We start from the raw sequence: 13,931 nt of genomic DNA, 5'->3' as shown, positions 1-13,931 counted from the left end.
TTTGTGTCGTCTGGAGTTGAGGGTCCTTGAAAGGAAGCTCGTGGGACTAACAAGTGACAGCTCAAGAAGTCAGGGATTTCCAAAAGGGTGGCAGAACAAGTGGGATGTGTACCCGGGCTTATACGGAGTCGTGCCTAAGTGAAAGCCCCCTTGTGACTTTTAAGCCGAGCGAACGGGAACACGGCCGCAGGACATCAGCAGGAAAAACGAAGCAATGAATGAAGATTTATTTCCCTTTCTCCCCAAAAGGAGGCCATTCTAAAGCCAAAAGGAGAATATGCACAAGTCAAAAGGATTTGGGGAAATGGAGTGGCTGTGAAAAGCAGCGCAATTAAGGCCAACAAATGAACGAGTTTTCAGCTCCCTGTATATTTTTTTCGGCTGGCTAAGAATGCAGCTGGATTTTCCGGCGAACAATGGCTGCGGAGAAAACAGAGAAAAGCTGAAAGCAGTAGCTTTGGCGCATTTTCTTTGTTCGACTCTTGTGCGATGCATAGTGTGTGCTCTGCTAATTTCCCTGACTGCGATTTTCCAGCTGTTTCCACACTTCCCTTGCTGGCTGCTTGTTTTTCCTGATTTATTGTGCTCCGGGCTTTGCTTTTGTTGTGGATTTCCATTCAAATAAACGCATGTTGTATGTTTTATAAGTGCTGCTATTAAGTCAGTAAGAATACAATTAATTAGGAAAGTCTCAGTATTATGTTCTGACTTGTAATATCTTTACGTAAAATATGTATTAAATTACATTCGACATAGCCACGCTGTAAGGTCTTTGACATCCAACCGCTCTGGAAGGCATCAATTAAAGTGCTGAGTGCAGGGATAAAGCCTGTTAAAAATCAACGCTCGAGGCTGCGGATAATCTGACCCTTAGCCACTTATTGTCAGAGGCCAACCGCTGTCAAGGCCAGGCCAAGACCACCCACCCCCAGTCACCACCCTTCTAATCCCAAGAATCACCGCCATTAGCCCCGATTAGAAGGCCAGAGGAGGAGGACAATGCCGACGGGGACATCAGCCACATTGGCAGGCGAAGCGGCAGTAAAAACAACTACAAAGGACGCGTCGCTCTCAGCAAAAGTGCGTAAATTGATTTTTATTATCCTGAGTCCTGCGCTCCCTATTCACTTACAGACCAACTCCTGTAGCCGTTGAACTTGGCTCAGCAAAAAGTTTCGGGCCGCACTTCCTCCCTTTCGCTCTGGCCAATATATTTGATTTATTGGCTTTATCCGGATTGCGCGCAAATTGTTCATTGCTTTGTTTACACCATAAAAATCCTGATGGACACATTAGTTCGCCGAAATGCGCCATCGCGTGCTCATGAGGCAGACTCGTAAATTCCATCGATAATTTCCGCTATCATTCTGTTTTTGTCTGGCGGAATATTTATTGGTGCAGCCATTATTTTATGGCAATATAAAAGTCACTCGGGGTAGGGAGCGTGTGTTTTATTGGGCACCTACGTTAAATTATATGTAATAGCTTTCCAATTATCCAAATGACTTAGTAAGGAGAGGTCTGCGCCGCTTTCCCAAATCAGATAAAAATGTATTCGACCTTTCACACTTTTCTGACAGCAAGCGCACCTCAATTTATAATTTGTCCAGCAAATTAATTAAAATTTGCCGCCAGGCCTTCCACAAAATCGGGCTGACTGTCCATTTATTGTAATTAGGGGCGAAACAGGCAAAACTTTTTCGTTTTCTCTTAGGTAAAGGACGTTCAATGACCCAAAAGGATTGCCGAAGGCTCCGTACGAAAGGTCAAAGTTTATCAGCAAATTTTTAATTTAAATTTATATGGTTTCCAGCAGCCGCAAATTGGGAAATGTTCCTGATGGACTGAGTAGTGAGTCAACTGCGCAGACTTTGAACTTCAAGGGAAGCAGTTAATGAAAGGGCAACCCTCAGCCCTTTCCTAATTACGATAAATTCCCGCCAATTGTTCCATTGATTCGAGCCGACTGCCTTAATTAGTTTGCCAATGCGTTATAATTTGGGCCTCCAGCCCCCAATTTATATAAGCCGATCGGAGCGGAGGGAAGGAGGAGCTTCTACCAAAAGTTTGGCTCACAAAAGTTTGAGGATTAAATAATTGCCAATTTGCTGCAAGTTGCTGGCAGTTTAAACAACAATTCAACGAGGAGCAAAGCCGATTTGTGTCCCCAGCTAAAACGAAACTATCTGAAGGATGAAGGATGAAAATGCGATGGAAGGAAGCCAAGAAGAACCGGGCAATTAGTGGAAAGTCTGGCTAAATATCGCAGCCATATTCTTTTGGCAACACTTTAATTGCTCTTGGCTAAGAAACAGCTTGCTCTTTCTTTTTGTTTAACAAATATTTAAGTTTGAAACTTTTGTAGCGTTCATATACAATTTGTGGCATTCAGCATAAAAACCAATACCATAAACAAGATGATCCAATAATGAGGAGAGAAATGAGGGACAGATAAGCGAACTTATCACTATAAAGGAAACCCATTTCGAGCCTATTTCTGCTGACAGTGCGAATCATCATAAAACGAGGAAATTTTTATGAATTCTTGCCTCCGTGAAAATGGTGAAAATGTGCTTCACTCAGCAGGGCGATAACCAGATGCTGTCATTTTAATAAAAATATATTGAAAGCTGGCACAAATCGAGATGAGCGAATGGAATTATCCGTAAACGTTGACGAGTCGCCCCAACAGCCAGAATGTTGACCTAATGCTGACTTCACTGCTGGAATTTTATTGTGTAAACAAAGGATCCACGGGGATCCGGGGGATGCCACGTGGCCCAAACAATTGGCGGATGTCCTGGGCCAGGGCAATAAATCAAATGCTTGTGTACACTCCAGTTTATATTTGTTTGCCCGCCGTGCAGATGGGCAGGAAATTTGCAGAAACTCGAGAATCGAGAGTGCTGGGCGGCAGGGGCTGGGGGTGGTGGCGGGTTCCCTGCACAGGATAATAAAAATCAATTTACGCGATTGTGTCGAGTGTGGCTGCTGGGCCCTGTTATCGCAGCTGGCTTTGTGCTCTCGATAATCGAAGATAATGGGGCTCTCCCCCGACGAGGGCCGAAAAGGACCAGAGGACTGTAGCTGACAGCCAAGGATGTTGGGGATGCCAAGGACGAAGGCCCCAGCGTGTGTGGCTGTGCATTGTCTGACTTTTTCTGTGCGCCCCACATTGTTGGCCTAATTGTTGCCTGTCAGTTGTAGTTTTCTGGCCTAAATGTTGCCAATGTCGGACAGAACAGACAACGGACACAGTGTGTAGAAATATTGGCATAAATCAAGCGCAGGTGATTGCAAGAGCAAACAAAATAAAAGTCAACAGTTATATATAAACATGACATTACATAAGCTTGTTTCTAATATATTCCAAATTAAATTGTACTAACAATAGGATTCGTATAAATCCTGAGTATTTTTCTTCACAACGCATACTATTTAATTTGTTTATGTTTAGTGTGAACAAAAGCTAGAGCGCCTTAAAAAGCTGCTCATGTAGGTTAGTTCTATTGTTTTAGCGGAGTAGTAAAAAGAGGAATCCCATTCAACGCTAGCTGCAAAGCAGTAAACTCATTTATTTGCTGGCCTTAATTGCACTCTTTTTACAGCCACTCCATTCTTTCAGGCGCTTTTGACTCTTCCGTTTTTGAGAGCTTAACTTCTGGCCTTTTGCACTAGCCGCGTTTAAGGAGAAAGAATTCCAAAGGAGTTTGGCTTTTGCAGCTGTAGTTTTGCCCTGCGGCCCTGTTCCACTTTCCCTTCCTTTTCCCAACTAACTGCAAGTCACTTACTTCATTCACTCGACGACAACTGCTTGTAGTGAAAGTGATTCAGCTTTTATTGCCATGATGTCACATGCTTAATATTGCATCTCATGTCCTTCTGGCAGACTTAGTGGCAGCTCCAAAGGAACTCAACCCTAATTGAAAGCCTGGGGAGTCACAAGTTCATATAGTCGAACTGGACCAGGTACAGCAAGTAGAGAACGCTGGCGACGAACATTTCAAAGCCCATCTCACTATTCACGTGCAATAGTCCGCAGTGGAGAAACTTAAACCTCCGATGGCTGCAGTACAAGGCAAAGTCTGATATCTAAAGATAAATCTTGGATTTAAAGGATTATTGACAAATTAACATCAGCGTAACTTACACTTCTCTCAAGATCCTTGTCCATATTCTCAATATCACTGAACAGCTTCAAGATCATCGATGTTTGTGTTCCAGTTTTCTGCAACAAATCGCAAACCTTTATGCTCAGCCAAAAGTCCATGAAATTGTTAGCTAGTGCGAGGGGAAACATAATTAGCATTACGAAAAAGGACATCTTGCTCAGGCTGATCCTGTAGACGATCATATAGAAGCAAACAATGATATTGGCAGCCAGAAAGACAGCCATCATCAGGACCGTCTGGCAGTCGTAGCAATCGGCCAGTCTGCTATATAGATTCACCAGAATGGTGTTGAGTTTCAGGAGAAAGCGAACTCTAGAGGAGCTGCCCTTATGGTGTTCCCTCAAGGAACAAACCAGGCTTAGGAGTTCCCCGTTTATGAGCCACACAAATCGGTAAATAATAACCACACCAAGATGATAATGGATGGCCAGGAGAAGGGTTCCCAACTTGACCATCAAGACGACCAAGACGTTCAGCACGGGCAATTTAGAATCTGGCATTCCAAAGTGCATCATCCAGGGAGCTAATAGTCCCACGACAATCAGCACTCCTTTCTGGAACACATAGCCATCGAAGGCGGGACACTCCACTGCATCAGAGCAAAAGTACTTGGCTTCCAGCAGAAGCAATCCATTGTAAATCTCCTCCAGGTGTTTGCTCCTCCAAAGGGTTCGCATGTGCACCGTACAAATGGTCACCACTCCGACTACTCCCATAAGCGAACTAATTTGATGGAGCAGGGAGTTCCTTTGAAAGACATCCAACCTAATTCCATGCTCCTGATCCTCTACACTCTGTTTTACCATCAGAATAAGGAGACTGGAACTCATGGCGATTCCAAAAAGGATTAGCCACATAGAACGACGCAATCTCCTCTTTTTGGGTTCATACTTAAATGGAAATATTCCAAGCAGCCAGGAGCTGTAAAGGATCGACTTGAGGATAACGTATACAAACTTCTGTCGAAGACCACATCGAGGTCGGAACATTGCAAGACGACTGATGAATCAGCCATCTCAAAGTCCCAAAGGTCCTAAAAGTCGATTAAATATTAATTAGTACAGCTCAGAATAATCAAGATAGTGACAAATACCATAAATTATATTTCAAATGGGAAGTAATTAAGTTAATAACAGCCAAATCATATGAGTGCTTATTTTCTATGAACATATTTGCTTACAATATTACAAATAAGTAAGTTGAAGGAAGTCAATAAGAAACTTGTTACAAATTCATGAAATCGAATTGAATCAAGTAAATCAAGTATAAGAAACTGGTGATAATCATTTGGAAACCCATTTTATAGCTTATAGTGAAAAGTCCACACACGTGAAAGTTAAACTGACGATGACTGCACAGCAATGCGAATTCATTCACCTGTGGAAATAAATTTATGATTATTTGTATCTTTTTGATTTCACACTTACACTTCTTTCCAGTTCAATATCTTTCACCTCTAGATCAGCAAAAAGTCTAAGTACAGCTTGGGTATTTTTGCCAGCATTCTCCGCTAGATCGAAGGCGACAATGCTCAACCAAAGATTCCAAACATTAACAAATAAGAACAGCAGACTGATGGATCGTATGTTCATGCTAATGTCGAACACAATCCAGGAATATATGGCCAAAATGTTACACGCTAAACCAGTTGTAAGAACTAGTATATAATATATACTATATTTTCTTTGAGCTCCAAAAGGCGGCGGTACAATGATAGGGATTTCCGAATCCTCGAGGAGTCCACCGAACGATCCAGTTTAGGATTCGTGACCAGTTCTAATAGTTGTCCGTTGATTAGCCATATATAGCGATAGATTAACAAGGCCCCGATTTAATAATGCATTATATTGCAATTAATGCTGAATTGCACTAAGGAGTTTACGACCACCATTTCCACGGAGAAGTTGTTGCCAGGCAGTCCGTAGGCTACACTCAGATATGACATTGAAAGACCAATCGCAGAAGCCGACTTTTGAATCACGAGACAGTTGAACTTGGGGCAACTAGTTTCGTTCAGACTGGCAAAGTGCTGATACTCAAGGCCTAGCAGTTCATTGGCCAAGTCCTGCACTCTTGTGCTTCTCCAAAAGTTAAAAAAATGTATTACCAAGCATGAGAAAACGGTCACCATGCCAATTGCCCTGCCCTGGACTGCCCTGCTTCTGACCTCCTGAGCACACCATTTTCAGAAGCAGGAAGAAGTTCACGATTAGTCCGTAAAATAGTAGAAATCTGGAGCGTTTCAGCTGGCCATTTCGCGAATCGAATCTGTAGGGAAATACTCCAAGTAACCAGGATGAATACAAGGTTGCCTTTAGAATAATCCAACACAGACGGGATTGCAAGTCACTACGTGATGCAAACATATTCGACTAGGCAACGAAAATTAAATGGTCCTTTCCACAGCAGATAAATAGCTCACTACCGTACAATCATATTTGAACTGGAGCTATTACGTTAATTAATGTAAATAAACCCTTTTAGGATTATTAATAAAGGTGTACGAGGGTTGAGCTATTGGTTTAGAATCGTTTATAACTGACAACAAATTGAGGCAATTTTGAATGCATTAAATATGTCTTTTAATAAATTCAAGAAATTCACTTACAAGTTCATATAATCAAACTGAACCAAATAAACCAAATAGAGGAAAGTGGTTATGATCATTTTGAAGCCCATTCTACAGTTCATAGAAAATAGTCCACACATTTGAAACCGGAACTTCCGGTGACTGCAAAGCCAAGCGAACTCGTTAACCTAATGGAGGAATTATTAAATATTGTTTCAAAATTTCACACATGTACTCACTTTTATTTCTAGCTGCTTATCTTTGTGCTCGAGTTCAGAAAATATTTTTAGTATGATTGCGGTTTCGTCACCAGCTTTTTCGGTAAGATCGCATACGGAAACGCACAACCAGAAATCCCAAATGTTTATTAACAGGGAATTCGGGAAGGCTACCAAGAAGATAGAATAAGTACGCATACTAAATCCATATACAATGAGGAAATAAATGACCACGATGTTTCCAGATAGCTGAGCTGTTATAAATAAGGTCACTTGGTATTCGTAGGCGATCACCAATTTTCTATTTAGCTCTAGAAGGCGATTGTATAAAGATAGAAACCGGTGTATCCTGGAAAAGTCTGCCTCAGGATTCAGTTTTAGTTGGCTCACCAGGTCCTTGAGATGTTCGTTTATCAGCCATACATAGCGATAGATTGACAGGACTCCGACATGGTAGTGCATGGTGTTCAAATTGAGGGAAACTTCCATCAGGCAGCTCAGAAGTACTAGGCATATATGGGACATAGCGCCCGGAATTGCGTAGTTGAGTGTGAAGAATGATAACAGCTGGCCCAATATAGTCAAGCACTTTTGAATCACAAAGCAGCTAAAGTTTGGGCAATTTCTCTCATTCAGGCCTTCAAAGTCTTGATACTCAAGAGTTAAAAGTTCGTTGCATATCTCACCAACTTTTTTGCTGCCCCAAAAGTTCATAAAGTGTACAAACAGGGCTGAAAGAACGTTTATCATTCCAATTACTACGTTTATCATCTCAAGCACGGGATTTCGCTCAAAGGCTTCTAGCTTATGTTTCCGGTATTCAAACGCCAATCGAATCAGAGTAAATATAAGGAAGTAATTTACTACCAGGCCGTACAAAGTTAGGCAGCGGGATCGCCTGAGTTGGCGTATTCTTTTTCCGGAGTCGAGGGTGAAGGGGAATAAACCAAATAGCCAGGATCCATAAAGAGTGGTTTTCAGCAGCTGTCTTGCCAAATAAGGACGAATCTCGCGGCTTGAACCTAACATTTTCGACCACGTGAGAGCAATAAAATGGTCTTGTCAACTGGGGACACCAAAATTGTAAGTAAACACCGAGGAAAGTACTGGAACACAATAATAGGGGAAGCATTATACAAAGTGTTGACGGCTACCAAAGTTAACAATCAACAAAAACCCTTTTAAAATGATTAATACTGTGATGAAATATCGATTTCAGAGTAACGGCTGTTGGTAGTATATACAAATTAATGGGATAACCATTTTTAGGGGTAATTGAAAGCGGTGTTATATTGTTAGCACACTCGATTAATTGTAAGACGACACAAATAAGTGACCCCAGTCATAAGTGAAAATGTACGAGACACTTGTAAATTATAGATTAAAAAAATAAATATTTCTAGTCACAAAGAAAATTCATATTCTTAATCTGTTTTGAATTTCAAATTCATATAATCAAATTGCACCAAGAAAACCACGTATAAAATGTTTGTGATAACCATGCGGAAGCCCATCTCATAGTTTATATCGAGCAATCCGAGGTGGCAAACTTTAAGCCTGCGATGACTGCAGAAGCAGGTGAATTCAGCTACCTAACAAGAAGTGGATGTTTAAAAAGAAATACATCGAATTCTGAAACGTATATCCACTTACTCTGCGCTCCGTTTCCTGGTCCATGTTCTCCATATCATTGAATAACTTCAGGATCATGGAGGTCTTTTTGCCAGTACTCTCAGCTAAATCACAGAAGGCGATTCCCTGCCAAAGGTCCCAAAAGTTGATGATCAAAGCTTGAGGAAAGAGGAGGATCGTGACCAGCATGGAGAATCTCGTGATGTTGATCCAGCAAATGACAAGCACATGCCCCACAATAATGTTGGCCGAAAACAAGGTGGCCATAAAAAGTGTTACCTGGATGTCGTAAATGGCGGCCAGGCGGTGGTTCAAGTCCAAAAGGCGAGAATATAGACACAGAAGCAGTTGGATTCGGTCAGGGTCCACGCTGTCTCCCCTTCTCAGTCGACTGGCCATGTCCAGGAGTTGTCCATTGATTGTCCACACATACCGGTATATGTAGATCACTGCCAGGTGAAAGTGCATCACCACCATTAGCACTTCCAGCTGCACAATGTAAATACAGACTGCCTCATAGACAACAATCTTGCTATCCGGTATTCCAAAGTATATCACCAAAGAGGATCCGATTTCCAGAACTACCACGAGACCCTTTTCGATCACATACCTATTGAATGTGTGGCACTCCGATAGCATGAGCTTACTGAAGTGACTCTTCTCCAGCACCAGTAGCTCGTTGAGAATCTCAACTAGTTCGCCACTCCTTGAAAAGGTTCGCAGATGGGTCACCAGTGTGGTTATCAAACTGATAACCTCCACGAGCTCCTCCACCTGCTTAACCAATGGATTTCGCTCAAAGACCTCCACCTTGACGGAATTGTGATCATCTGTCGACGGCAGCATGGATAAAACCACCAGAGTAAGGTTTAGCACCAATCCATATGCCAAAAGCCACTTGGAGCGATTCAGGCGCCTTTTCCTTGAGTCGAAGGTGAAGGGAAATAGTCCCAGGACCCAGGATCCATACAAGGTAGCTCTTATGGTGAAGCGGGCCAAGCCCTGGCAAATGCGATGAATGCGTTTCGGTTGTGACATTATTGAAGTCGGACTCGGAATAATTTGTGATACTGAAAAGACCCTTCGGAACGTAATGAACATTGAGTGCCGACGGCTTGATGAGTCAGTCAGATAAGCGAACTAATTATTGGGAACATTCGGTCGACGAAATGTGAATTTACCATTGGTAAGTTAGCTTTAAGGACGAACTTCTTTGGCAGAAACATTTGTTGAGTTATTGTGCTGAATATGTGAGGAAACTTAATAAGTGTCAATTGCTTATTAGGAGTTGATTTCAGTGCAGTTGGAATTGGTAAGTCATTTCCCGACACAACAGTAGTTTGAATTTTTAATTGCTGACCACAACAAACACTCAGGCAACAAACATCTCATTTGCATAGATGATAAGTGGGGAGAATGACATTACCCGTTTCCAGATCAAGCTTATTTACTCAAATGTAGTCTTTAAATGCGTAACGTTCCTTGATCGAAAGTTCAAAAGCTGAGGACTGATAGAGTGATTGCACGGACAGTAGATGTTAGTTAGCTGGGCCTATGTGAGCCTTTTCTCTTTATTACTTTCTTTATGTTCGGCAGACTTTATATAAGAGATTCTAAGGTTTAACTGTTCGTTGACCTTAAAATATTTTTGCAAACCTTTTGGCCATTATGCATACATCTATGTGTAGGGCTCAAGGAAATGGCAAAAACGTCATGAAAATGTCGCGCCTTTAACCTCTTCCTCGGGATTATTGGAAATGTTTTCTCTTATTGCTGCCATGTCTCCTTGGCCATTATCCTGGCTGCCTTTCAGCTGACATCCTTTGCCACCCTGTTGTTATCCTTATTTTCTGTCGGGGCAAAGTTTAATGTTTCACTTGGAAAAGGATTCGCCTTGCCTGCGGGTAAACTTTGCTGGCAAGTCGTTAAAAGCAAATGGATATTGTCCCAAAGGCGCATGAAAATAAAAATCTCTGTTTCGCGAGTTAAGTATGCAAACTAAGGGTCTTCCATCCCCGTGTTTGCCATAATCCCAAGTTAACTTCTCACGATTTCAAGGCGATCAAATCCCATTCCGAATGCAATCGTTGCACCAATTTAGCACATCAAAGAAAAACAAACTGCCACGCCCCTCCCGGACACGCCCACCCAGGCAAATGAAGTGCAAAATCGGTCGAAAATATTTGCACTACAAAGTAGCAAGGAAAAACAAACGGAAAGAATGGAAAATATTTTCACAGTTGGAAATGTTCGCTCGGCGATAAGAAGGAAACCCAAAAAAATGGTTAAAAAATCGGGGAAATTCCGGGCAAATATTTATGAAATATTTTTGCAGAGTTGGCAAATCAAATCAAATTGCTGACAGCACCATTGGAAAAAATGCCGGGATTTATGTGTGGAAAATGGAGGGCGAACTTTCCCAGTTGTTTACTTGTCAAGGGATCGCAGAGGAATGCGGCAGATGTTTACCTTATTTTGCTTATCTAATAAAGTGCAATCCTGGGAGCAGACAATGCAATTTTCCGACGTATTTATGTCCTTCGAAAAACTCCTGTGAGCTTGTGTGGAAAACTGCAGGGAAAACTAACTGTCCACCTTGGAAAACTCCCTGAAAGTGACTTACAAAGGGGCAAAGTGTTCGGTGAGTGGGGAAATTAGCTTTGCTGCAGTGAAATAAATTGCAAATTTCAGGCGGAAATTGAAAATTTATTGGCAAACGAGAAGAAGTTTTGTGCATGGTGTTTCTTCCTTTGTACGAGTATACTCCTATTTCTTACATTTTTCCGATGAATCCGTTGGTGACTCAGAAAAAGAGAGCCGCGATTGATGATCCCTGCTGTCAGGATACAAAGTGACAACATTTTGCGTCGCAATCGGAGGAAGAAACTTTTCCTATTTTTCCTTTCCACTGGGAGGCATTAAAAATTAGTTCCACCCTTGCCCATTTCTCATGCTTTCTTTGGAGCGCCACAAAGTATGCAACACATGCAGCTGAAGCTTCCGCAGAAAGTTTTCTTTTACCATTCCCCTTTTCCCTTTCTCGCTTTATAATAAGTTACGCTTAGCATTTTCTGTTTTCCTTTCCGCAAAGTGCATTTTTCACCTTTTATCATTATTTCTTGGCTCATTTTCCGAGCTTTTTTCCTACCGAAGTTTCCCGACTTCGTTCAAGGGGATGATGATTGCTTTGGTCTATGCAAAGTGTCTCAATTTGGGTTCATGTATCCATTAGATGCTCCCTATTCCCGTGTAGTCCTCAGATGCGCATAAAGTATTTTGCAGATAATAAAAATTGGCAAACGGCGCAGAATTTATGCGCTGTGAAAACTCGTAAATTTTCAATGTGCCCCGTGATAAAAATCAGCAATGAAAATGAAGCGACAAAATAGAAAATCCTTTTGTGGGAGAAGTTAAGGTTGTTGTTCTTCTGCAAAGCTTTTTAATTTAACGATCTCTGGGCTAAAATGCAACGAAGATCTTAGGTAGGTTAAAAAATGGATTATAGATATTTATGGCCATTTATCATACACACGGGCCTTCAGTTTGAAATCATATAAAAATTCTATTATTCTTTTTAAGTTATAAATCTTTCGTTTTTAGATATACTAAAAGCCCCTGAAGGCGTTTTCCTTCGTAAACTTTCTTTAATTTCCGGAGCAATAAATTCCGATGAAAATTTCGATCCAATTCTTGTGGAAATTGCTAAAGATAAACAGAAATCGAAGCTTCCCTGGCACTCCCCCAATAATTTAAAGACAATTAAAAGGCGACAGGAAAGGGGGCGAAATGAGACAAAGTCAGCTGGAGCATAAAATCAACTTCAAGGAACATCTCCAACAAAGATAAACAAATTAAAAGAAAATAAAATGGAGGAGGGTGGTAGGTGGGAGACGATGAAATCGATGCGAAGGTCATTCCGGGTCAGCGATAAAAATTCCAGCGAACTTTTCCGCAAGGCGGAGGGGAATCGGAATTAATTGCGAGAAATTTAATTTTACGACGGGAATTTCATCGTTCTCCTCGCAGGACTCTTTAAAAGGAATAAAATTTGCGAAATGGGAAATGCGAATGAAACCGAAAAAGAATTGTTCATGATTCTTATCGAGCCTCGAAATAAACTGCAATAAAGAAGTAGAGTTTCCATTAACCCTTAGTTCCCTCCATAAAAACTAACAATGAAAATGTTTGCATGTTTAACTGAGCCGTAAATTATTTGCGAGTGCGTTTTTGGTAAAAGCAAACTCCGCCTACTTGCATTGTTTCAGAAATGGTTTGTCGAGGGTGGTGCGGGGTCAAAGGGCGTTACATGTGTGCTCGGAAAATATTTGAACAATTAACCTGTGCTCTTTGCTGTCCTCTTGCGGAATTTGTGCGGTTTTTCGCCATGGACACTTTTTTCAGTTAAAAGTGCCACCTTTAAAATGAACAACAAAGAGAAATTAATTATGATACGTGCCTTACAAAGCAGCCAGGAAATAATCTATTACTTTTTTAGTACTATAAATAGAAAAAACACTGCTTTTTTCTATAAAAATATAATTTTTGTAATAGAAAGGGTTATTATTTTATTAGTTTGAGTATCTTAAAATCATGACTTATCTGAGCACTGGAACATCTTCATAAACTCTTGAGGATGATTTTCCAGCTGGCGTTTTCCTCTTCATTTTCCATGCACTGTTTGTTTGGTCTTTTTTTCGCAGCTTACTTCCATTCAGAAGTCGTAATGTTCCTATCTACTCTCCTTTAGCCATGTGTGAGTGTGTGTGTCCTGTGTCGGAGGATGTGTCTCAGTGTGAGTATCTGCTGACATCAAGTTCATAAAAATATCTGCCATAATTGCAGCTAAGTCAGCAAATGTTGACTGCTGTCCCCCTCTATTCGTCCTCTCTATCCATCTGTACTCTACCCTCTCTTTCTCTTCCCAGTTGTGGTCCTTTTCTTGCTTTCAGGCTCTTGTCTAGCCGCATTTTCCTTTCTGTTGCGTTTCCCTTTGGCTAAATACGAAATGAAAGGATTCAGGAAGGCACAGGATGTGAAATTAGGGGGATATGCAATATAAGAATGGAGCAGGGAGAGATCCTGAAAGGGAGCACTTAGTTTTATGCTCGAACATTCAGAGCTCCAATGTGGCGAGAATGAAATGAGGCTGTGGAAAAGTAACGCAGTGGAGAATCCTTTCACACGGGAAAGGACTTTCTGAACTGGAAGCACCGCAATGAATCGATCTGCTTGGCATCTTCTTAGTCAATTTCTAGTCCTTACATTTTGTATAATCCGTGATTTGTGTTTCCGATTCGCCCTACTTTCAATTAGCTGCTATTCAGTTGCTCTGGAAATGCA

The 13,931-nt window shown here is 41.4% G+C and overlaps 4 protein-coding genes across 4 annotated transcripts; all 4 read right to left on the bottom strand.

The window, feature by feature from the left end:
* Positions 1–3,939: 3,939 nt before the first annotated feature.
* Positions 3,940–5,161, bottom strand: LOC117135144 (putative gustatory receptor 22d). Its single transcript, XM_033295202.1, has 2 exons — positions 4,151–5,161; positions 3,940–4,092 (listed from the first exon to the last, which is right to left on the bottom strand). The coding sequence occupies exons 1-2, from the start codon at positions 5,159–5,161 to the stop codon at positions 3,940–3,942; spliced, it is 1,164 nt and encodes a 387-aa protein (XP_033151093.1).
* Positions 5,162–5,396: 235 nt separating this feature from the next.
* On the bottom strand, positions 5,397–6,538 carry LOC117135135 (putative gustatory receptor 22c). The gene is given in 4 exon segments (XM_033295189.1): positions 5,397–5,549; positions 5,600–5,856; positions 5,859–6,313; positions 6,315–6,538. Coding segments are annotated over 4 exon segments (1,089 nt in total).
* Positions 6,539–6,776: 238 nt separating this feature from the next.
* LOC117135143 (putative gustatory receptor 22b) lies at positions 6,777–7,988 on the bottom strand. Its single transcript, XM_033295201.1, has 2 exons — positions 6,981–7,988; positions 6,777–6,929 (listed from the first exon to the last, which is right to left on the bottom strand). Exons 1-2 carry the CDS (start codon positions 7,986–7,988, stop codon positions 6,777–6,779), a joined length of 1,161 nt encoding a protein of 386 aa, XP_033151092.1.
* A 395-nt stretch (positions 7,989–8,383) lies between these two features.
* LOC117135142 (putative gustatory receptor 22a) lies at positions 8,384–9,629 on the bottom strand. The gene is made up of 2 exons (XM_033295200.1): positions 8,609–9,629; positions 8,384–8,547 (listed from the first exon to the last, which is right to left on the bottom strand). Exons 1-2 carry the CDS (start codon positions 9,627–9,629, stop codon positions 8,384–8,386), a joined length of 1,185 nt encoding a protein of 394 aa, XP_033151091.1.
* Between the last annotated feature and the right edge of the window lie 4,302 nt (positions 9,630–13,931).

Source organism: Drosophila mauritiana, chromosome 2L (assembly GCF_004382145.1).
Source record: "Drosophila mauritiana strain mau12 chromosome 2L, ASM438214v1, whole genome shotgun sequence".
Lineage (NCBI taxonomy): Eukaryota > Metazoa > Arthropoda > Insecta > Diptera > Drosophilidae > Drosophila > Drosophila mauritiana.
The sequence above is the reverse complement of the archived record's forward strand: the minus strand, read 5'-3'. Positions and strand labels throughout refer to the sequence as shown.